Below are 23,547 nucleotides of genomic sequence, written 5' to 3'. Positions count from 1 at the left end.
CTGGATGTGATGTAAATGTAGATGTAGATACTGAGATTAATTCTTAGCTCTATAATCTGTGTGTATGTTTTAATTTAAGCCCCTTGATCAAATTGCCACTAATTCAATGTCAAATTGATTCACTGTGACCATTCAATATTACAATTTAGCATTAATTTTAAATTGCTTTCTTTTTGGAGGGAAGGAAAGGGTTCATAAATAGCAAAATAAAATTTCTTAAGGTGTTTTGTCTAGCTAAGGTTTTGATTGCAAGAAAAGAAACTCACAGTACCTGTGTAAAGTAAGAGAATGTAGTTACTTTAACAATATAGAAATTCACAGAGACAAAGTATAGCTGGGCTTTGTTGGATTTGTAAAGCTCAAGAATTGAGACAACTACTTTTTTTGAGGCCATATAATCATCTGTTTCTGTTTGTCTGTGTTCCTGTTTTCTGCCTGCTTCTCCCTGTAATTGCCACTCTCTCCTTAGTCATCAGTTTGCACTTGACCCAAAATGTCAACTTCAACCCCTAAGTTCAAATGACATTTTGGTTCAAGCTCATCTTGAAATGATTAGAATCTCTGTCTTATTTGTTTATTCACATTCCGAAGAGAAAATAGCAATAACTACTGGCCCCTGAATTAATCAGGTGACACTGGGTCAAGTTTTTATACCTTACCTGTTTGAATCACAATTTGTAAGTGTTAGATTAGGGAAGGCAAGCTCTTCCCTCTACCCTACGAGAAGGATCTGTAGGCAAACATAAATAATCGTGTTTAGATGGGGGAATTTATTTATTTATGATAATCACCGACTCAGCAAATATTTCACTGAACACTTATTATGCATTGGACATTATTATGGACATTGGGAATACAAAAGAGACCAAAAAAAAAACCCAAAAAATTTCCAATGCCCCTATGGAGCTCACATTCTAAAGATAGTTTTCAATAGTCTATTTCAAAGAAAATTGTAAAAAAATGAAGTAGAAACTTCTCTAAACTGTAAGTACACAATGTTGAAATAATGCTTGTATATGTACAGTAAATTTATTGCATATATAATTTCTAGATATCATAATTTGGTTTTACTTAATTCTATTATTGCTGTGAAGATTTGTGCTTATGCATATATTAGAAAGAGTAGTTGGATTTCCTGGATTTTAAATGGCATCTGATTTGTAGGCTTTGATGCAGTCTCCTGTAACATCCTACTAAAATGACTATGAAAATGCATCTACCCAAAACTAAGGTTTAAGAACTACTGAAACTGAGAACTGCTGATGATTCATAGTCAGAACATTGAAGAACTAATTCATTTTTTTGAAAATATAAATGGTCGATCATCCCTCATATTCTCTTCTACAAGAAGGTAACCATAATCTCTTATATTAAACCATATTGTGCTGTAAATCAATGTTGCCTTATAAAGATAATTTTTAAAAATCACAAGGTAATTCGATATCCACTATAGTAGCAGTATTCAGTCAATATATGTAATTACCTTGTGGTTTTTAAAAAATTGCTTTATAAGATAACACTGATTTACAGCTCTCTATGTTTTAGGGATATAGGTTCACACCTCTACAAATATGTTATACCACACTCACCCTTAGATCACCAGTAATCCTCCACCATGATCCATTTAACCACACACCATTTGTTCCCACCTCTCACCCTGTTTTCTGGTAATCTCAATTCCATAGTTAGATTTCAAGAGTGTGGTTGAGTTAGTACCTTATTTTGGTTTTTATTAACCACATAATGAGTGAAATCAAGCAGTGTCTATCTTTCTCATTCTGATTTGTTTCTCTTAGCATAATCTCCTCCAGTCTATGCATGTTGTCACAAATGGAAAGATTTCTTCTTTTTTTTAATAGTTCAGTAGTGTTCCACTGCATACATTTACCATGTCTTCTTAATCCACTCATCTGTCTTTAGGCACTTAGGTTGTACCACAGAATGGAAGCAAGAAGTTCTCCTTTTTCTCTATACCTTTTGTAATGTCTGTGGTATCTTTCTGTGGTTTTGATCTGCATTTCCCTCATGATAAGTGATGATGAGCGTTTTCCATGTGCCTGTTGCCATCTGTATGTCTTCTTTGGAGAAGTGTCTATTTAGCTTTTATGTCCATTTTTTTGATTGGGTTCTTTGTTTTTGTTGAGTTGTATTCTTTGTAGATTTTGGATATTACCCTCTTGTCAGATGTGCGATGTACAATTTTTTTTTCCCATTTAACTAACTTATGTTTTTAAAAAGTGTACCAGAAGCCTGAAAGATAAACATTAAGGAGTTAGGAAATCTGTCTTTGCAGAGACTCACATATTTGAACTGTAGTAAAATAAACACATTATCCTGATAAGTGATTAGATGTTTCATTTTACAAGTAGACATAGCTTTAGTGTTGATAGTTTCTATTTTTTTTAAAGATTTATTTATTTTTATACAAGAACTGGGGTACAGGCTAGGTGCGTGAGAGGGTGAGAGGATTCACCAGAGACAGAGTGGGGAACAGAACAGGCAGACTGAAGAAATACACTGCTGAGGGGAGCAGCGGGCAAAACAGGAGAGGTCTGCTTCGCCATGTGGGATTCTCGCCGGCCAGCCAGGTTTGAACCCGCGCTGCAGAGGCTGCGGACAGCTTCACAGTGCAGCGCTCAACCACCTGCATCACCAGGGAGGCCCTAATGTTGATAGTTTCAACCCTGAATGAATACTGCTTCTGACCCAGCTACATTGTCTGTGTTGACATGAAAAAAAGAATAAATCAGCTATTTATTTCTATTTTTAAGACTCAGTATTGATTTAACTTAGTGGAATGTTTGAATGCTTGAATATTTATTTAGAATTTTACTCTACAGCTTTGAAGTTTGAGGTGCGATTTTTCAAGACTATCAGAAATTTTGTCTGATAGATATTAGAAACTAGAGTTTGATATTCTAGTATGTAGATATTAACTATGAAGCACTATTTTCCTTAAGACATAATGAATGCATTTTTCTCTTTGTTGGTTCAGTTATGCAAAAAATACGTGGAAATAGTCTCATTGAAAAGATTAATCAGCTCAGAAATATGTAAAACAGAAGTCCTTTTTCAATGAAGCCCACTTTTCCCTCAACTCAAAGGAAATTAGCTTGTTAGTACTTTGAAATATCTCCCTTTGATACTTCTGCACTGACGTAAATATATACTTGTATGTGTATGCATATTTAAATTGATGAATGCATACTGAAAAAACTAGTTTTTTCATTTACCAATATTCCTAATATTTTTCCAAGTAATTCTCAGTAATCTATAATATTCCATCAATGTGGGTATACTTTATATTTTTAAGCTGAACTTTATATTAATATATTAGAAATATTTTTACTCCCTTGAATTTGTAAAACAAATATGATACAAAGCCTTTAGAGAAAAGTTTAAGTAGAAATGGAATATAATTCCATTTCAGAAGGCCCCCCAATATTACCTCATTTTTCTTCCTTTAATTTCCACTTAAGTGAATTGCAGACCACATGAAAAATCTGTATTTTATTGCATTTTGTAATGAGCAAATTTAAAGTATATGTGAACATTTAAGAGCTCTCTTCATATTACAAAATATTTTACTATACTTTATCTCATTAAAAGTTATAATAAATTACCTATGAGTAACCTATGAATTTGCTGGTTTTTTTGTACAAATAAGGAAATTGAGTCTTATAAGAGGTTTAGTGAATAGTCTAGAATTCACCTAAAGTAAAAGTTTGATTGATATAAGAATTTTTTGATGTGACTGCATTTTTTTTATAACTTAAGATTTAAGTTTAGGCTGTTTAGGCTGCATGATCTAAAATGACTTTTCATGTATTAGTTAAATTGTGTATACTTCCAGCAAAACCTCCCTTTGAGGTGATCACAATAGGTGTTTTATGAATATTTTTTCACTTTTCTTTTGGTAGTTGCATTCTTGGTTATTAGAATTGAATATATTAACAACTTATTGAAGCATCACACAGTTCCCTGACTTTTTGCAATTGAAATTATGGCTTCTTGAAGAGCTCCTCTTCTTTTCAGTTATAAATACGCTGAACAGCATGCCTTCAGACATAGCTGAAACTTGCCAGAAGTGGGAAGCCATCACTATCAACATGGTTATTAGTTCGCATTTACTAAGTGCCAATAACATTTTTGGTATTATAAATTCTCAGAGACAGACTCTATTGATTTCCAAAAAGATTGGTTTTTTTGTATGGTGGGAGAGAACATTTGGTCTTGAATGTTCTTTTCCTGTTTGGAGGTCAAGGTGGGGAATGTCCAGTCATCTTGCGTCTCATTATACATTCTAGAATGCCACTCTCACCTGTTTATTATTTAATGATATATATAGTGCAAGGACTAAAATACATATATTTACACATATATATAAGGCTACTCTCACCTGTTTATTATTTAATGATATATATATAGTGCAAGGACTAAAATAAATATATTTACACATATATATAAGGCATATACAAAAGGTACATGTAAATTCAATTTTTGCTGGAATATTTTTATATAGCTTTGATAGGGTCAGTGAAAAAGGCACAGGCCCCAAGATATTCAAGTGACTGTAGCTTTTATTTCCTAAGATAAAGATATAACATTTGTACTATGGAGTATGTGCTTAAAATATGTAGAGATTTGTTTATGTAAATTTGTTTATACAAAAGTAATACGTAGAAAAGAGGGAGCACATATTTTAATTTGACAATTGGAAAATAAGTTATTCAGGCTCTCAAAAGTATAGAAAACTTCCTAAAATTTTTGAACAAATAACTAATGCTCATAAATGATTCATGAAAGATTCCTTTTAGGGCCTTATCATTTCTAAGCCTAGAGGACTTTTAATTTTATTTTACCACAAATATTTAAGCAGCATTGATACTAGGTATAGGTTATAGCAGGTTGTGATGATGACAGAAAAATATACCTTACCTCTTTGAAATTAAGTGAAACTTAAGAAAAATAGATGAGAATGAGATAAATCATTATATCCTCCACATTAGAAAAGTGATTAAAGAGTATAGGAAAAGAAACACTAAAGTTTAGAGACTAGGGTGTGGCTTTATTATGCTGTTCTTTCATTAACATAAAGGTATAACAATTTCTTTTATACTTAATGTGAAGGAAGCATATGCATTATATTCATTGACAGGACTGAATGAAAATGGAGTCTTGAAACTGACAATTCAAAGATAAGAATTTGCCTAGAAAGTGATAATTCTGTGTTCCTACTGTTATGTTTCTATGAACATTTTTAAAGGGACCAAACTCCCTTTTTCAAAGGAAATATTGAAATAAAACAGGTACTTGACCTCCCTTTTGCCCTCCAGTTGGCCTGAGGCAACTTGGTAAAAGTACAGGGTTCTCAGGATTTTAACTTGAAAAATATCACCCTTGAGAGCATAACCCCTTGGACATGGCATAAAATGACTTTGTTGGAAAAGGACATGGAGACATTGGTTAGTTATATTTTTATTGTGATTCTGATTGTATTAAACAGTAGTTGACTAAAATGTTGACGAGAGAGTATTCTGCATTGCTGTGAGATTTTAGTTTTCATTTTATCAGTAAATTAATGTTCTAGTTATTTTTTATTGTTGTTACATCAGGCTTGTATGAGGATGTTTAATGTGAGCCCATCCCTGTATGACTTATTACTCTGGTGCTTGCTGTGGGATTAAGGAGGGAAAAATAGACAAATACCAGTCTTTGCGTCCATAGAACTGGTGCTACTTCATGACTGTGGAGACCACACCAAGTTTGTGTCAAGCTATGGTGTCCTGCCAATAATTAGAACTCCTTTATTGATGAAATGATGGGCCTGGGATCATCCATAAAAGTAATATTTTGTGTTTACTTCTGGTATTCCTTAGATATTCTATGAAAGGATGGTTATCTGTTAGTAGATATGCAAGATTCTTGAAAACTTGTTTTTAAGTTAGAAATCAATTAGTTTGACCTAAATATTTTAAACTAAAGATCACACACTTGTAAATTATTGATATATATGGAATAAAAATACTGGAAATAAATTATTTCTCTTTTCTAAGCAACCCCATTCACACATACTGCCTCGAGTTTTCAAAGTTCTCAATTAGGATTATTTATTAATGTGTAGTCTTGACTCAGTGAAATGTGAAATAAATTATATCTTTTCTTTGTTATCCCTCAAGTAGAGAGTTGGCTCTTCTACAATTTTTCATTGTTCTCAGTTGTGTGCCTTTCCATTCTAATTTGTTATACCTTACTTTAGACAGTTGCAAATATTAATAGAAATTTTTAAAAAGAATTCACTTTAAAAGTATTCAGTTTAAATTTCCTTGTGGTTTAAATATCTTTTAACTCGAATCTCCTTTAGTAACCAGATGACTAAATCATTTGTGTTTTTATTTTTTAAAATGTTTTGCATATTTCATTGCCCACAAATAGAAACGTAGCTAACAAGTTTGGATGTTGAACTGTGTGATAATTGAGATTCACAGAGATATTTTGGTATCATTATTGGTGTAACATTGAAATAAGAATAGAGTAGAATACAATAGGCTAAAAACTAAAAAAAAAAAATCAAGCCACCATGTTTATTACAAGGCAAAATGAAATTCTGTATCACTCTTTATATCCATGTATTTGTTACTTTTCATGGAGACTTCTTATTTTATATAGTGTTAAGGATAAAGTATTGATTTTGAAAAGGGCTAACATCCATCATCATCACCACCACCACCACCACCATCACCATCATCTATCAACTAATCTGAATTCTCTTCTAGATCTTCTGCTAACATGACAATGCTGATGATGATGAGCCAATACTCTCCCTTCTGGGTATTTATCTCCAAAATGAGCATTATAAATATCTTACTCTCTTCAGCATGATTCTGTGAGGTTAAAATAATACCTATAAAAATAATGTATTAGAAAGCAAAACACTAATGCAAGGTGTATTTTAGCAGTAGTAGTAACAGCATCAGCAGCAATAGTAGAATAGAGGCACCTATAGTATAGTGTTGATGCATTCAGACTTTGAAGTCAGTCATGACTCAAACCATGATTTTGGTGGATGGTTGATCTTAGACAAGCTACTTAATAGCTGAATGCCTCAGTTTCCTTGTCTGTAAAACAAGGCTAATAACAGTATGTACCTAGTAATGTGGTGAAGATTAAATGAGGCAAACTTGTAAAGCCCCTAGCCTAGGGCCTGGGACATTGTATTGTTCCTTGCTCTTTGATACTATGTAAATATATAATATCAGATTTTGAATGTGTGATGCTTGATTCAAAACACATTAAAACAATTAAGACTAAAGTTTTCTGGTTCAAATCACAAATAACCTTATGGGAAAGATATATTCCCTTTAGAAAAAGGAGGTCATGAGGACATTGCCTGAGCTGCAGGAAATCCCAGCAAATAATTTCAAATTCCTGTCAAGCTGTGGTACCATCTTTCTGACCCTCCAAGTTCAAACTGCTTTTAAAGGAATCATTCAGTTCTTCCTCCCAGGAATACTTCCATTAGTATCATCATTTGATCACAATGAAAAATCCCCAAATCAGGGTAGTTTTCAAGATGAATTTTTTTTAGACTTGGTGTTGAATTTGTGGAAAAATGTGCCCTCCTCCCCATTTCTGGGTAATATTTTCTGCAATGACAATGCCTTACTGGGGAAATCCTAACTGAAGATAATAGCATGATAGATTAAATGTCGCCAGTATTCCATTTAATAATAAGCAATTGCATAGCAGGCTTTTAAATACCTAAGTTAAAAGTGATATATTAATATTGAGTACACTGTTACTGTAAAGTCCATTCTCCTACTGATTTCCAACAAACACCATTTAAGTGCCAACCTACTATTACAAGAGTTTACTATTTTATTCTTGCTCCAAAATGGCATCAACAGTGATGGGGTGCTTTCAGGGGATTGTTGAATAGAATTTTTGCAACAAAGGGGCACGCTTGAGGAAATGCAAACTATTAACTGTAGGCATTGAATGCTTTATCTTGGCACTCCCCAGATCTACACACCCCCTAATCAAACAAGCAGCTTTATGGCATGCACAATTACAACTGACTTGAAAAGAGGTATAACTGACTTCCGCAAAACTGGTTTCCACAGGATTTCCTGTCCAAAAATTACCCCCCTGTGGTCTTCTGTAGCTAAATGGTTACAGATCATCCAGTTAGCAAGACATTCCCACCCCGGTGGTTGTACTTTTCTTTGAAAAATGAGTGGATGTGACCAAACCCTGTCATTTGCAAATTCATTCTGGACTTCTTTTATTCCCTTTTCTTTCATTGGGTAGGAAGGAATAACAAAACAAAAAGCAAACAAACAGGCACCCTCCCTCTGTAATGTCTGTTTATTCAAGGTGTCCTTTCCCTGTGAGGTTATTTACAGGTCTCCTGCTTAGCTTGTCTTGCCTGGCAATGCCTGCGAGCATTCTGCTGTTTCTGGGAGTGCTGTTCCTTTAACCTCCTTTGATTTGCTCTTCCTGGGAGGCGGTTGCAGTGTCTGGGAACCCACCTAGAGGGCCCCCTTGACGCCAGCACATCCCCTGTCAGGCAGCAGTCTCTGCAGCCGAGCGGGCTGCTGCAGAGTTAATGTACAGTACCACGGAGCCTGCAAGTGTCCTGCGCTGCTCAGAGCCGGGCGGCACAGCCCAGGGCAGACGAGGCGGCTGCGGCTACGGCGATTCCAAAGGTTCTGCTGGAAATTCAGCGCTGGGGGACCCCAGCAGGAGCCTGTTGCCATTGTGTTTTAAAAGCATGCAAGGTCTGTATAGCTTGGGCATGAGAATCTTTCAGAAGATGTCAGAGCATCAGAGTAAATGACACCTATTGGGGACCTGAATTGGGGGTGAGAGAGAGAGAAAAAAGAGAAGAGAAAGACAGCGGGGGGAAGAAATTCTTAGACAACGTCTGACCTGCAGCTGTGAAATTCATTTTCTTTCCAAGGCAAAATATGAAAAGCCCACACATGGTTTTGATAACAACAAATTAAAGGGATTTCTGCAGTGAAAGGATCAATAGCTTAGTCATTTTACTTAAAGAGAGCAGACAGCCTTATTATGGGGTTAGGCAGCAGAAATGAATTTCCTCATGACAGCACCCTCTGAAGTCGTGATGGTAGCTAATGGTAATCCTCTCCTGCAAGGCAGAAATTGCTCGTTGCCTTCCGACTTTTGCAGTTGAAAACCAGAAATTGTGAGATTTTGGGAAGAAGTTGCCTTGGGCTTTACATGGTTTCTAGCCCCTCTGCCCAGGTCTTTGTCCGACACGTCTCAGAAGGCAGCACTGCGTTAAAGTGACCACATATGAATATGTGCCTAAGAAAGAAGAAAAAGCAATATTCATTTCTAAAGGACAGCATGGCAAAGCAACCTGAAGTTTTCCATTTCCCTTCTAACACTTCTTTAACGAGGATAACAAGAAACTGTCTTTTGACTCCTCTTTTCCCACATTCCAGAGTCCTTCCCACAAGGATGCATTAATTTATACTCTAAACAGTTGGATTTTACCAGGACAATATTTGCACCATTTAGGATTAGTGATTGAACTGGCGATTTTAGTGTGTTGACTAACTAGTGGAACCTAAATGGATGGACCCATACCTGCAGTGCTCTGTGATGTTTCTTTCTTCAAATCCTGGAAGGGCTTTTGTTGTTGCTATTTGTTTTTGGGGAGGGATTTTTTTGGAATTCAGTACTTGTTGCAATAATTGCCCATGATAGCTGCTCAAAGAGGAGAGTTGGAATTCATCTGTGAAAATCACTACATGTAACATATGAGACAAGGAAAATATTAATGACAGAAGATCTGCAAACATGATGCACGTGAATAATTTCCCCTTTAGAAGGCATTCCTGGATATGGTGAGTAATCAATGTCCCCTTCAGTTTGAAAAACTCAGAATTATAAAATTCTGTGACAGGTACCAGAGGCAAAAATTATCTTGAACAAGAATATTGGTATCTCGTGAGGATGAAAGTATAACATGTTTAAAACCCAACGTTGTCTGGGAAAGTAATGGTTATGCAATAACAAATTCCTTGTTCATTTGAAAGCATCCCCAAATAAGAAGTCAAGTATGAGGGCATTGATAATTGTGGACATTTCGCAGAGAAAAAACAGACCCAACAACTTTGAGCATGGCAACTAGTTAACTAATAAATAGAAGGAAAAAGGGAGGTCTGGGATTTGTTTTTTTGCTCTTTTGTTTTCTTATATTTGAAAATTCCCTGGGGAAGGACACACATGTATTTCTGACATCCAGTATCAATTTGCCTGGCCTTAGGTCTTTTTTAGTTTCCAAAAGAAGATTAAGGGAAAACTTAGAATGTTGACTCAATTTGAAAATAATACTAAGATGTGTCGCTGACTCACATTTAAGGAATATTTTAACTCTTCAAAAGATATTTCTACCAGAATGAACCAATTTAATAAAATTCTAACGCATGAACCATGAAGTGCTCAGACTCAGACTCTCATAAAACTTGCTCAGTGCATTGATATTTGGTCATGTATTAAGGTTCGATGCAATGTATTTAGGTCCCCGAACATGTGACAGCACGTACCATTTCTTGTTAGAGTTATGACTAAATGTGTGTAGAAATTAATTGCTGAGGGTTTTATAAGGGCACACCTCATTGTTTTGAAATTACTTGTTTTTACCTCACCTTTAGGGCTGACTGGATTCAAACTTTGTGAATATATAATTTAGGTACATTTTAAGGTTTTGTGTCTAACATGGTTGGCTTTGGGTACTTTAATGTGTCTGATTTTGAAAATGTATTTCCCAGGTAAATTTTTTGAGTTGTCTCAGGATAAGTAATAGATAGAAAAATGTGGGTTTCTGAGAGTTTTCTAGCTGTCATTATGACAGTCTCAAGTGAAATCTCTCCAGTAACTTAAGACTCCACTAATATCACCTGCTGGTTTGATACAGAGGTTTCAGTTTCAGATTATTAGCTGAAAATCAGTTTCAGAGAAGGTGGGTGACATCCCCTGTCACTCTGGTCAGGTACCCATTTTCTATCAATACCAGATACATCCAGAATTGATGCTGTGGCGTATCTTCCTTTTCTGCTGCTGCCCAGAGCTACCATCCCCAGTCTCCAGTGAGCTTGGGAGGGAGTTGGGGTGACATGTCTGCAAACCTCAGTGGCCCACTTCCAAGTACATCACCAGAGTTTCTGCCTCAATGGGAGCTTTGGTGCCATCACCTTGCAGACCCTGATGGCGAGGGTCAGGCATCAGCAATAAAGGCTTGTCCTTCTCACACACTCATTCACACAGTTCTGTCCCTGAAATTAAAATGTCCTGAAAACAGTTACTGGCACGTAGTAAGCATTTGTCAAATTTGTTTTTCTTCTAATCCTTATGCATTTCTTAAAGGTTTAATTTTGTGCCTCTAGGGGGAAAAATGGCCATTTTCATTTCTATAAAGTGTACCTGGCTTTAAAGCAATTGTGTTTGTTCTACCTAAGTCCTGTTGTGTCCATTTGTTTATGTTGCAATAGGTAGAATGCATACACTCTTTGAATGCCTGACATTATAACCACCCATTATTTGTTGCATTTACCTCATCTCTTCTTTTGACTGGAATAAAATTAGCTATTCAACTCTATAGCTTTGAAGGAATGTAAATATGCTTATTCATGCTTCTATACATGTGTGTGTGTGTGTGTGTGTGTGTGTGTGTGTGTGTTTGAAAGCTGTATATAGAGAAGTTGGGAGTGCTGGAGATTTTTCTTTTGTGCCTGAAGCTAGGTAACCTTTCATTCGTTTCACTATATGACGTGCCAGTTTGTTGTGGTGGTCAAACTGAGCCGATGTGGAGTGTGAGTGCTCTGGATACATATTCTTGCCTGTCTCCTTTAGAAGGATTCATTAATAAGACCTTGAGCTCAAAAGGAAGAAGGAGGTGGTTTTTGCCAGGTGACCCAATTAGTGTTGTGTTTGGCTCTCAACTTCCCCAATAGTTGTTGTTTTTCTCTTATTTATAACCTCACCTTTCAGTACTGCAGTGAGAGATTCTAGGTGTTTGCTGACAGACACCCTTGTTTCCCTTTGTTTTACTGTAAGAGTCCCTGTTGGGTTAGATTCCATGCTCATGAATTATGCTCGAGAAGAAAGAATTTGTCAAGTTGCTCTCCTTTTAATTTCCAAAGACTTCCTTTTCTCATTGTCACATGCATGTCTTCTTCTTTAAGAAGGGGCAGGTCAGAAGTTGGCACCAGTTCAGTGCCAGGGAAAATACATATTGCAAGGGGATGTCTGCTTTGATTTCACGAGCCCCAGGTCATCTCTGTGAAGGCACTTTGTGGCAGGCAGGGTGTAGAGGGATTTTTTTGTTCTCTTCTGCTTTCTGAGGAGCAAGTAGGGGCAAAATTGAGATAGAGAAGAGCTAGGGTGGTCTTCAAAATCTTATCAGAGGTAATGACTCAAATAGAGCCTGTGTACAACACCCCTCTTAGACTCTCATCCTCCTGGGACTGCTGTCTGGATAGTTGAGTAAAGGTATGACAAATTCATTGTTTATTGGTTACAAGTTAAAGTTAATAAGTGGTCCCATTACATGTCTTAATAGAACACTACTTCTTGAGTGCTGAAAGAGTGGCATAAAGAATGTGCTTTTCTGTTTAAAGCTACATTAGAAATATTTGCTGGGGGATTTTTATTGCAAAGACTTCTTTCCATTGCACTCTTTGACCTTTTTACTGCCAAGTCAAACAAAGATAAGGGTTTGCCTCACTAGGTATGTAGTACTGAGTACTATATAACTCATCTTATTTTTTATTCTGACTAGTTCTGAGAATATGCTGTTAGTCTGGCAATTTAAGAACAGTTTTCTTGCCTGGTAGGAAAAAGAGAAATGCAAGTCAGCTTTCTAGGAACTATAATTTCATCTAGCAGCAATTAAAAAAATTGAAAGGACTTTTTAGAAGCACCATGATATAAAATCATTTAGGAGTCCAACAATAGTGTCATAAAAGAGTGTGCCTGACATGTATTTGTGTTTTTTTTTGGTTTGGGTTTTTTTTTTTTTTGCCTTTTTTAAAAGCTTTATAACAACTTTGTATACTCTGGTTTATAAAAATATTTTATGCCAGAAACACTAGGGCCATGTTGAATGCAGCTGAATTTTACATTTGTAAAGCTTGGGAGGACATTTTCTTTAAATACCTTTGCATTCTTTCCATGATGGACTCAAATGACTCAAAGAGAGGACAGAGAGAGGCAGAAGCCATGTCCAAGTCTCCTACTAAGTGAGGCTGTACAGTGCTGTTGTCAGTGTGCACTTAGGAAACTCGAAGAAGATTTGGGACTAGTGATTGTGAATCCTGGTCAACTATTTTATTTATTTGGTACTTACAATTTAATCTTTTAAAGCCCACACACCTAAATTCTTTCATTGAACATTCTCTGTGATGTTAAGAGGTGGTTCTGATTAAGAAGCAAAATGGGGTGATTATGGCATCTTGATTCAACATTGAAATTTCTTTTCTTTAAATCCTACATGCTTCTGTTGGATTTTCCCTTTTCAGGTTTCTAGTAAGATATCATTGATTAAGTCACACCTTGGTTTTTCTGTAAATTAAGAGTTCATCTCATAATACTAACTCGTTTTGTTTCATCTAAATCCTTTACAGCATGAATCTAGATATAACTCAATATATCAATAGTCTCATAATCTTGTATTTTTTGGATAAGTATATATATTTTCAAGAGTGAATCCAGCGAGTAAATAATCATAGAAAGGCAAGATGGTCTGCTTATTAATGAAAGGATAATCCTTATCAACTTCTTGTATTTTTATCTTTTAAGTTTTTCTTCTCTTCATATGTTGGAACTACAGAAATTCACCTCAGAAGAACATTTTCCAGAATGTATGTTTTGATCAACATAATAATCTTACTTGTTTCATGAGAATTGTCATGGGTTTGAAAAATACTGAGTCTGCTACCTGTATATATGTTAAAGAACTAAAGGTATTGTTTCAGGCAAGGCAATAGAACTCTGCTCATTTTTGAAAATGCTTCTAGTGTCCTTCTAGTGTCTGCGTGTCTTCTAATGAGATTTTAGTCCTCTGCTGACCTTCTTCAGTATCTTTTCTTCCTAGAAGTAACAAAATTACCTAGAGATTCTAAAATACAAATACCAAACTCTCAACTTGATTCTGAATGCCTGTTTGGGCCAAATATAACTTATTTATAAACACTTATGACCAATAAAGTTTAGATAGACCTCATAATTATACAAACCCATCTTGTTCATAAATCCCTGGGGCTCAATAGTAAAGCCATCCATTGTTTAAGGCTGACGTTCACGTTAGATGTAATACAGAAGAGTTTCTTTTAGATGAAATACTACTCATATTCAGCATATGATTTTTCTCCTTTCTATTTCAGTATCTTTTATTGCCTCTAGCTATATTCTCCTTCAATTCTGCTAGCAATACCTTGTAATTTAAAAATGAAAATAAAAACTCATTCTTTTTTCAACTTTTGGGAAATTTTTGATTAAGGTATAATATTACAGAGGAGGAAAGTTACTATCAGTGATATAGCGTGCCCACAACTTATGGAAGTTCAATATAATTTTTAGTCTCAGCAACTTTCCACTGTTGTAAAATAGTTTGTGCACTTAAACTGCTGACAGGTTACATCCTCAATGGGCTAAGTGGGTGGCCCAAGCCAGCAAGGATTTAGACAATTCCCACAAAGGGGAGAAAGGAAGAAATATTCTTTGTCATGTGAAAATGAGTAGTTTATGAATCTGGGATTTTTTGCTTTCCACCTCCTTTCTGCACTCCTTTCGGCTATTACTGAGTTTCTTGTCTAATGCTCCCCCCAATGCCTAATGGTTAAGAGATAAACAGGCAAGTGAGAATACAGGAAAACAGTTCAGAATTCTGAGAGGAAGAGGAATCCAAAGAGGGAACTGAATTGCCAGTTTCCCTCTTGCCTCAGGCTAAAGCCTCCCTCCCTTTTAGCCTCTCCCCTCTCCTTTTTTTCTTTCCTCCTTTTTTTTTTCTCTCTTCCTTTCCTTTCCTATACCCATATTTCACCTTTTCCACCACACCCACACATTGATGCTTCTTAGTACTGTGTCTACTTCTAGCTTTTATTCCACCTTTGTTAAAATAGCTCCAAAATATTTCTAAGCCATAAATTATTGCTATAACTGCTTACTGCTTGACTATTGGGTAGAGTTTCTAGTTGTTAGAGGGATACCAGCCTAGAAACATATCCCGGATAATAGATAGATAATTCAGTTCTTTGGTTAGGGAAAGAACAAAACCCTGCAGGTTTCAAATTCTCATTCTGGTGTCAGTGCTTTGTGTTACCTTGAGAAAGTCTCTGAGCTTTTCCTCACCTTTGAAAGTGATTGCTACAGATAGTTAACCACTTCATGTTAAATAGTAGGCTATTAAAGAAAATCTCATAGCACATTGGTAATAGTAATTTATTAGACTGTAAACAGTGTCATGCTAACACCTCTTGAGTGAATTTCTTTTTTTTTTTAAATTAATTAATTAATTAATTTATTTATGCAAGCACTGGGTACAGTCAGAAGCGTGGGAGGGTGAGAGAATTCACCAGAGCCAGAGCGGGCAGTGGGAGCACTGGGCGGCTCCCAGAGGAGCAGTGGGCGGCAGGAGAGGTCTGCGCACCATGTGGGACCCTCGCCCAGCGGCCGGGGATCGAACCGGTGCGGCAGAGGCTGCGGGCAGCTTCACAGCCCAGCGCTCAACCACTGCGCCACCGGGGAGGTCCTTGAGTGGATTTCTTAAAACACAGCTACCAAAGATAACTATTGTGTACTTTATGGAAGAGACCAGTTCTGACTGGAGCTCCCTGTCCATGCTACATGTTTTCATATGAACTATTTCATTTAATGAAGCAGTAACTTTTTGAGGTGGGAATTATTTCAACCTTTTCCCAGATGTGGAAAGTAATGCCCACAGACAGTGAATACATTTCTCAAGGTGACACATCTATTATTTAGGGAAAGGGACCCACTGGAAACAAAGGCTGGCAGATTTAAAAACTTAAATGATGGCACTGGAAGGGATCATGCTCAGCGAAATAAGCCAAAAAGAAAAAGAAAAATACCGGATGGTCTCACTCATAGCAGGAATCTAGAAAACTTAAATAAGGGACCAGGAAAATGAATATAAGAAAGTGAAAATCAAAATCAACAAAAACTATGAACCAGAGACACTTTTTGGGGGGTGGGGGGCGGGAGGGGAAGGATTGGGGTCAGAATGGGGCGTTTGCAATTGTATGGGGGGATATAAAAATAAAATTTAATATTTAAAAAAAAAAAAAAACTTAAATGTCTTTTAAATTCCCCCTTTTGTTCTGTGGCACAGGCCTTAGCATTTTAGCCATGGGCCATCTGGAAAATAGGTCAGTCAGACCAGAGAAAAATAAATAGATTCACCCTGTTATTTAGCAAGTTAGTTATATACATGGGATGTTTAATGGATGTCAATGGTCTTTTCCTGAGAAACTCTCATTGTTAGGGTTAGGACTGTGTCCTATTCTTCAACCACCTAAGCTGCTCTGTTGGCGTTTCTCAGAAACAGGAAGTTTATAAGGTTTTTCAGATAAAGTCTGTTCATAGAGCCACTCAGGCCTCTGGGATCTTTTCTGTGAATTAGGAGAAGGCACTTCTCTGGGTAGAAGGAAAGGTACCCCACTTCATGCAGATGCATTAGAAATGTAGACTGAGATGGGCCTCAGTCTACAGGCAGTTGAGTGGTGGTGCAGGCAGTTGAGTACAGTGCTGTGAAGCTGTCAGCAGCCTCTGCAGTGTCGGTTTGATCCCGGCCGGCCGGCCAGCCGGCCAGCGAGGGTCTCACATGACAAAGCGGACCTCTCCTGTCTCGCCCACTGGTCCCCTCAGCAGTGTATTTCTCCAGTCTGCCTGTTCTGTTCCCCACTCTGCCAATGGTAAACCCTCTCACCCTCCGCGCACATCTGGCCTGTACCCTGGTTCTTGTATAAATAAATAAATAAATTAATTAATTAATTTAAAAAAGATTTAAAAAAGAAAAGAAATGTAGACTGAGATGCTTGGTGAACAGACAGAGCTTCTATGCAAAGCAAATGTATGCCTTCCCTGGGCACAGACTTGGCGAGCAGAGCACTGACTTGGCGAGCAGAGCACAGCTTCTGCTCACTCACCCTCTCCATATTGGGTCATAAACAATCTGCATGGCTGTAGCCCTACTTTGACCAGGGTTCTCCTACTACCTCAAAGGGTAGCAATGACAGTCAGATGAAATGTTTTGAGAGTGCTGTGCCAATATTACAAGTTTGGGGTTTTCTACCATTTTTGTTACTTTCTGCAAAATGTTCTAATTACAGGCCTTTCAAATTTATATTTTGCATAGGTAAAAAGTAGAAATCAAGGCTAACGTCAAATGGCCAAAGAAACATTTTAATCACTATTTAGTCCAATATAGACCTGCTGAAAAAAGTCATTTGTAATAAATTGGATTAGAATTTGTGGAACATACTGATTCATTTTAGCATAAGACTTGCTCAGATAAATGTATTAACAGTCCTGTATTGAAGATACTCACAGACCAGTGGAGAAAAAAGCAATGGAACCAAATAATTGCTGTACAGAATGGGGCATATTAGTATTGATATATACAGAGCACTATGGGAGTCCAAATGTAATAACAAACTTAACTGGTTAGTCAAAATACCTTAAAGAGTCAAGATATCATGGACCAATAGTGTATCTGATAGATTTGAGAATTGGGAGTTATTGGCAATACTTTGGAGAATAGTTTTAGGGAGTCATTTTCCCTGAAAAGGGGCTGTTTTGGGGGTAAGTTCTATTTCAGTGTTTATATAAAAGCAAAGAAAAAATAGTGCATGCTACTTTAATAATGTTGGACAAGAAGGGCAGATAAAAAAGGAGCCTGGAGTGAGATATGAGGAAAGAGAAGAGAGGAACAACCAGTAGTTATGGAAGAACACTTAGTGCTTGTAAAAGTCAGGGAGCACATCCCAAAGGATGTATCCAGATATAGGATCTGGACAACTAGTGTAGGACATGGCTTCCTCTAAGACAAGAGGGAGCAAGGAGGGGAGGGACGCAGAGAACGTAGAGATTAGATGGGTGGCAAGAAAACCCGAGGAAGGTTTGGTCTCATGCCTTCTGTTTTCTTTGAGACATAGAAATCAAGATCATATCTGGGAAGGAGGTTCACAGGGGGCAAGTTTAGTAAAATTATGGAACAGTCTCTGTTGGGAATTGGAAAGGCTACCGAAGAGGGAAGTATGGGGTGTCAAACACATTGGAAAAAGTGGTGATGATGAGTGAATAAATAAAGTCAATAAAGGATGTTTTTCTTGGCTTTTTAAATTACACAAAATATCTTGTCAAGGAAAGGGACAGAGGTGTGACAATAATGCTACAATTCCTAATTACTAAATTGGGGATTGTTTTGTGATTAGAATTTCTCCTACTGATTATATTTTGGGGGACTACAAAGAATGGAGTTGATTTTATTGTTGTTTTCTATTTCGTAGTGGTGGAAGCTGTTTTATGAACATATTAATTAAATTGCAGCTCCAATTTCATGACCTGATTTTGGAAATGTGAGATTTCCTAAGCTGCCTGGAAATAGCTCTTGGGTGAAAAACAGAAGCTCTAAGATTCTAAGATGTTTGCTTTGAATTTTATCTTCAAATGAATAAAAATCACAGTGGGAAGAAAAAGCAAAATGATTCAGCTTTGCTCACTTTTTAATAGGAACCTTTCTCTGGCTTATGTTAGAATGTCACAAATCCATATATATGTAACCTGCTTTTACAAAGATTTCTTCAAACCTTTTGAAGTTTACATGAAAGTGTCACCAGTCTCTGAGAAACTTACTGAAAATAACTCAACATAATATGTCTTTAACCAGTACTGGTATAACCTATTTTAAATATTTATAAATTTAAATTATCTTTTGTGTTTCTGTGATATCTCAGGGGAATAAAGGACAAATACAAGGTGTAAATTAGGGAGATTTTCAATAGACTTATAATTTTTAGGCCAATCATAAGCCCTACAGTGTGCCATGAGTTTAGGCCATGTTATGAATCCCTTTCATCTCTTCTAATCATCAGCACTTTTCTCTGACGTCAGCAGTTGTCTCATTATTAGTGGGGTTCAGTTTTCTTGATTACTTTATGCCGGACTTTTTGGGATTTCAGCTTCAAAACTCTACAATGTCCTCATTAGTCCTGCTCATCTATCAGGAAGCTTCATTCTTCCTTCTCTTTGAGTTCTCATGTTTTTCTTTTTAAAGCTGATGAGGATATTGAACAAAGTGATTTATATCTTACCATATTGATTTACTCATTCCTGTCTTGTTTGGGTGTAACTGTCTGTCAATTAAAGAGCATACTTAGAAATAGTATGTTGATCAACGATATATTGAAACTTGATGCTTTGCTGAAATATTTGGCTCTTGCTGGAAAAACAGAACAAAAAACCCCTTAGTTTCTCTGACTAAGGTGTTTGACTTAAATTCCTTTCCCCTAAGCCTACATTTTAATTGTCATCCTTTTAAAATAGTAAGATGGTAACTTAGTACTCACTAATGCTGGATATGCAGAGTAATTGAGAAAATATATCTCACGTACCATGTGAGGCCCTTATGTCCTCCCAGCTCTTCTCTTGGTCAAAGTTCTCAGGCCCTTCCTGTTCATCTGGTGTGATGAATTAAAGTCTAAAGATATAATGTGGTGTGAAGTTCTCAATATACAAATTAGGAGACTAACATGTGAAAGGTTATCCAGGCTGCTTAGGGTTAAATAGTCCCTCAGTGGCAGACTATGCTGTTCTAGCTCTTCCCATTAGCTTTAGATTGCTGGGAAAACTAAACTACTTCTGTATCACATTCTTGGAACCCTTTGCATATACCAGACAACTTGGATTGATTTTGAATTATGGAGAATAAGGCCTTCCTCTTCCTCCCTCTAGCCTCACTAAGAATCACATATCCTTGAAAAACTTCTTTATTCTTCCATTTTTAATCAGCATTTAATTCATACAGGACAGAGTTTTCATTTTATGGATTGTCATGTCCTTCATTAGATTCTCATTTCCAGCAAGTATCTGTCACATAGTAGATGCTCAATAAATGCTTTAGGGTGAAAATTACATTTCTAGTATTCTGTACCTGGGCATGAGGGTTTTCAAGATATAATTTCCATTTCGCAGGAAATAGTCTAAGTGTTTTGATAAGTATAATTTCTATAAAAATATCATTTTTAACATAAATAATCCCACACACCTTGATCTTTGATATTCTGGAGAGTTTAAATGCATTTGCCAAGGTAGCTCTCTGAAAAATTCAGATGTTATTGCTCCAAATAACATCCTTCTCTTAGACACTATTTCTTTAAAGCTAATGAAAAGTATTAGGTACAGTATTGCTGTTGCTTACACTAGGATTTCATTGATATGTTTTTGCTGATAAAGACATGGACAGGGTCCTCAGTGATTGTTACAGGACTGAACAGAATTCTTCAGGCCTATTGTTCCATTGTTTTTATTTTTCCTCACTTATTTATTAGACATCCTTAGAACTTTGTGGAATGAATGAATAACTTAACTCATGATTTTTTTTCTCTTTTTTTGCTTCAAAGCTCTTTGTAATTGTGTCTCACCCTAACTACCTTCAGTTCTTATGATTTAATACTCATGAGTCCTGAACCAGATTCCACTCCTTTGTCAGTCATCTTACTGTTCTCAAATACATGCATCTAATCTCCCTATGTGGGATGTTCTGCCACCTTCTCTCTCTCTCCAAACCCAACCTATCCTTCCAGTTTTCCCCATCTCTAGCACATCATTTATTCATGAAACATTCTTTGATTCGGTTAGCTCACTTTTCTGAAGTCTCTTTACCACCAGTGAAATTATGTAACTGACCCATGCATCAAGGCTAAACCAAAACATCTTTTCTCATCTTTTTCACTAACTTGGTCATATAAATACTAAGAGGCAGTGATACATGGGCTTTGGAGTTAAACAACCCTGATTGTGTCCTGTCCTTCCACTTATGAGTTGTCTGATCTTGGGCAACTATATTAATTACTTTCAATCTCTTCTTTTCCTCATCTAGAAAATATGGCCAATAATTGTACCTCATCTTAGTGGGGTAAAATGAGATGTTTATGTAAACATCTTAGCACAGCTCCTCAAGAAGTAGGAACTGGCCTCCCTGGTGGCCTACGGATTAAATCACAGCACTATTACCTCGAAGGCCTGAGTTCAATCCCAGGCCAGGGAGCTAACCCACATATGGTGCTGCAGACCTTTCCTGTCTTGCCCGCTGCTCCCCTTAGCAGTGTATTTCAGTAAATCCACCTGTTCTGCTCCCCAGTCTCTCTATGCTGAATTCTCTCACACCCCCACACCTCTGGCCTATGCTCCACTTCTACACACACAAAAAGTAGGAGCTCAATCAACAGAATCCTCTGAGATTCCTTTCATTCTGAGGAAATAATTATCTTCCTAGATATCTCTTATTACTATTCTTTAGTTTCTCATTTTATTATTGTTTTGATTTTAGTTGTTTTCAAAAGGCTTTAAACAACATTTCAAAAAATTGCTCTTTGAAATATTGAAATGTATTTGCAATATTATAAGTATTGAAAATATTAAACTTTTATGTAAAATTTCTCACTTGAATATGCTATATTTTAATATTTTATTTATAATATCAACTACTTATATTAGCTAAGATGGTAATTGAATACTTGAAATTTCTTCATTTGCATTTTTAAAAATATTTATTTATGCATACAAGAGCTGGGGTACAGGCCAGAGATGCTGGGAGTGAGAAGATTTACCAGAGACAGAGTGGGAACAAAACAGGCAGATTGACTGAAGTACACTGCTGAGTGGAGTAGCAGGCGAGTCTGGAGAGGTCTGCTGCACCATGTGGGTATCTCCCTGGCTGGGATCGAACCTGTGCTGCAGAGGCTGCGGACAGCTTCATAGCATTTTGCTCAACCATCTGCGCCACCAGTGGAGGCCCCTTACTCCCACTTTACACAGCATTAAAGCAAAACAAAGGTTTACAACTGTAGCTATAACTATAATAGGGGAGAAAGGGAAATAAGGTATGATGTTAATATTCATTCGCATATATAATGAGATGAAACAAATTATACTACCTTAATAAATAGCACCAGCATCTTCTTGGGGAAGAGAAATGCCTTAGCCAAAAGAGATACTTTGGAGTTGTCCTTGGGATAAGGAAGTGTATCCTTTGAGGATTGTACTACAGGTAGGTGCTCACATCATCTGAGAGTAAAAGTCACTCTGTATGACAGTGGGAGAATTTGGTCCTAAGAGCCAACTAAAATGGCAGACATGAGCAAGAGAGACTCATGTGTCAGAAGGCTAAGGCACATGTGTACTCAGTCCACAAATGTGTCTCCACTCCCTCAGAAATAAGAGTTAAAAAATGATCAGCGATGTATATATGTCTTACTTCAAGTCTCAGCAGGACTGGAAGTAAGTGACATGGCTGCATTGACTCCTGCAAATTAAAAAGATGTAAGTAGCTTTGTGTTGGCAAGAAAGGTCAGTTGAGCCCTACCCCCAGAAAATTATTACATATCAAGATGTGAGTTTTGGAACTCTTACTGGTCATGAAATTAGGAATTGCAAATCAATTTTATTTAAATCTCAAGGGAGGCAGAGAGATATCCAGCATCTAAGAGTTTAAAAGACCATGAAGAAAAGTATACCAGATGGCATATAAAGTTATGGCTAAGTTTCCTAGGAGCCAGTATAAATCAGCAAGCTTACACACAAATCCGAGTGTCCATTAGATATAAACAACTCAATGACTCAGGGGAAGCATATTTACTTCTAATGCTAAGATCAGATGGAAATTTACCCTAAAGATGCTCATAAGAGAAATGACATTAAATAAAAATCATAGCAATTAATGGACTTCAGATATTTGAAGCATTGTAGATCCCCTCCTGTACCTTTCCTTCTCCACAAGTTTCTGTGAAGAGTGTAGGATATTTGAAGGAGCTTTGAAAATTGTGAATACTAATACTAGTTAATAAAGGAGGTTCATATCCCATATTTTATCATCATCTCATTAAGTACTATTGAAAATATTAGTTAATAAGTAGATAATCTGGATAAAAAAATGTTGCTCTTGAAAAAAAATGCTAAGTCTTTTCATGTAACTATCTTGATGTGACAGTCCTATGAGCATTCTCACATACACTGTTTTCTCCAAACCCACCCTGTGTCCTACTCCATTTGTGATGGGACAGTGGTATAGGGTGAGCCTGTGTCACTCTTAAAGAGATTTGCATCTTGGAGGCCAATGTTCTTGAGTCTGTACGTGATCTTTTGTTGTCAAGCATCTGAGTGAGGCTCCATCCAATGGGATATGTCAGTCCATGTCAATTTATAATTCCCTGTGCTTGAAATGTTTCAAGCACACTCATCTCATGTAGAGGAAAATGAAATCCATGAAAATGA

At 36.6% G+C, this 23,547-nt stretch overlaps 1 protein-coding gene across 4 annotated transcripts in view; it reads left to right on the top strand.

Annotated features, from left to right (window-relative positions):
• Positions 1 to 23,547, top strand: part of LOC119260262 (cAMP-specific 3',5'-cyclic phosphodiesterase 4D) — an 832,289-nt gene that overhangs the window by 314,416 nt on the left and 494,326 nt on the right. The window contains exon 1 of one of the 4 annotated variants that reach the window (XM_054687944.1): positions 8,587 to 9,878. The exons of the other annotated variants lie outside the window; for them this stretch is intronic. Coding sequence (XP_054543919.1) covers positions 9,832 to 9,878 — 47 coding nt within the window. The 5' untranslated portion in view covers positions 8,587 to 9,831. Of the gene's footprint in view, positions 1 to 8,586; positions 9,879 to 23,547 lie in introns of those variants that run through there. 4 annotated transcript variants of the gene reach the window in all.

Source organism: Talpa occidentalis, unplaced genomic scaffold, assembly GCF_014898055.3.
Source record: "Talpa occidentalis isolate TD23 unplaced genomic scaffold, MPIMG_talOcc4v2.1 talOcc4.6, whole genome shotgun sequence".
Taxonomy (NCBI): Eukaryota; Metazoa; Chordata; class Mammalia; order Eulipotyphla; family Talpidae; genus Talpa; species Talpa occidentalis.
The sequence above is the reverse complement of the archived record's forward strand: the minus strand, read 5'-3'. Positions and strand labels throughout refer to the sequence as shown.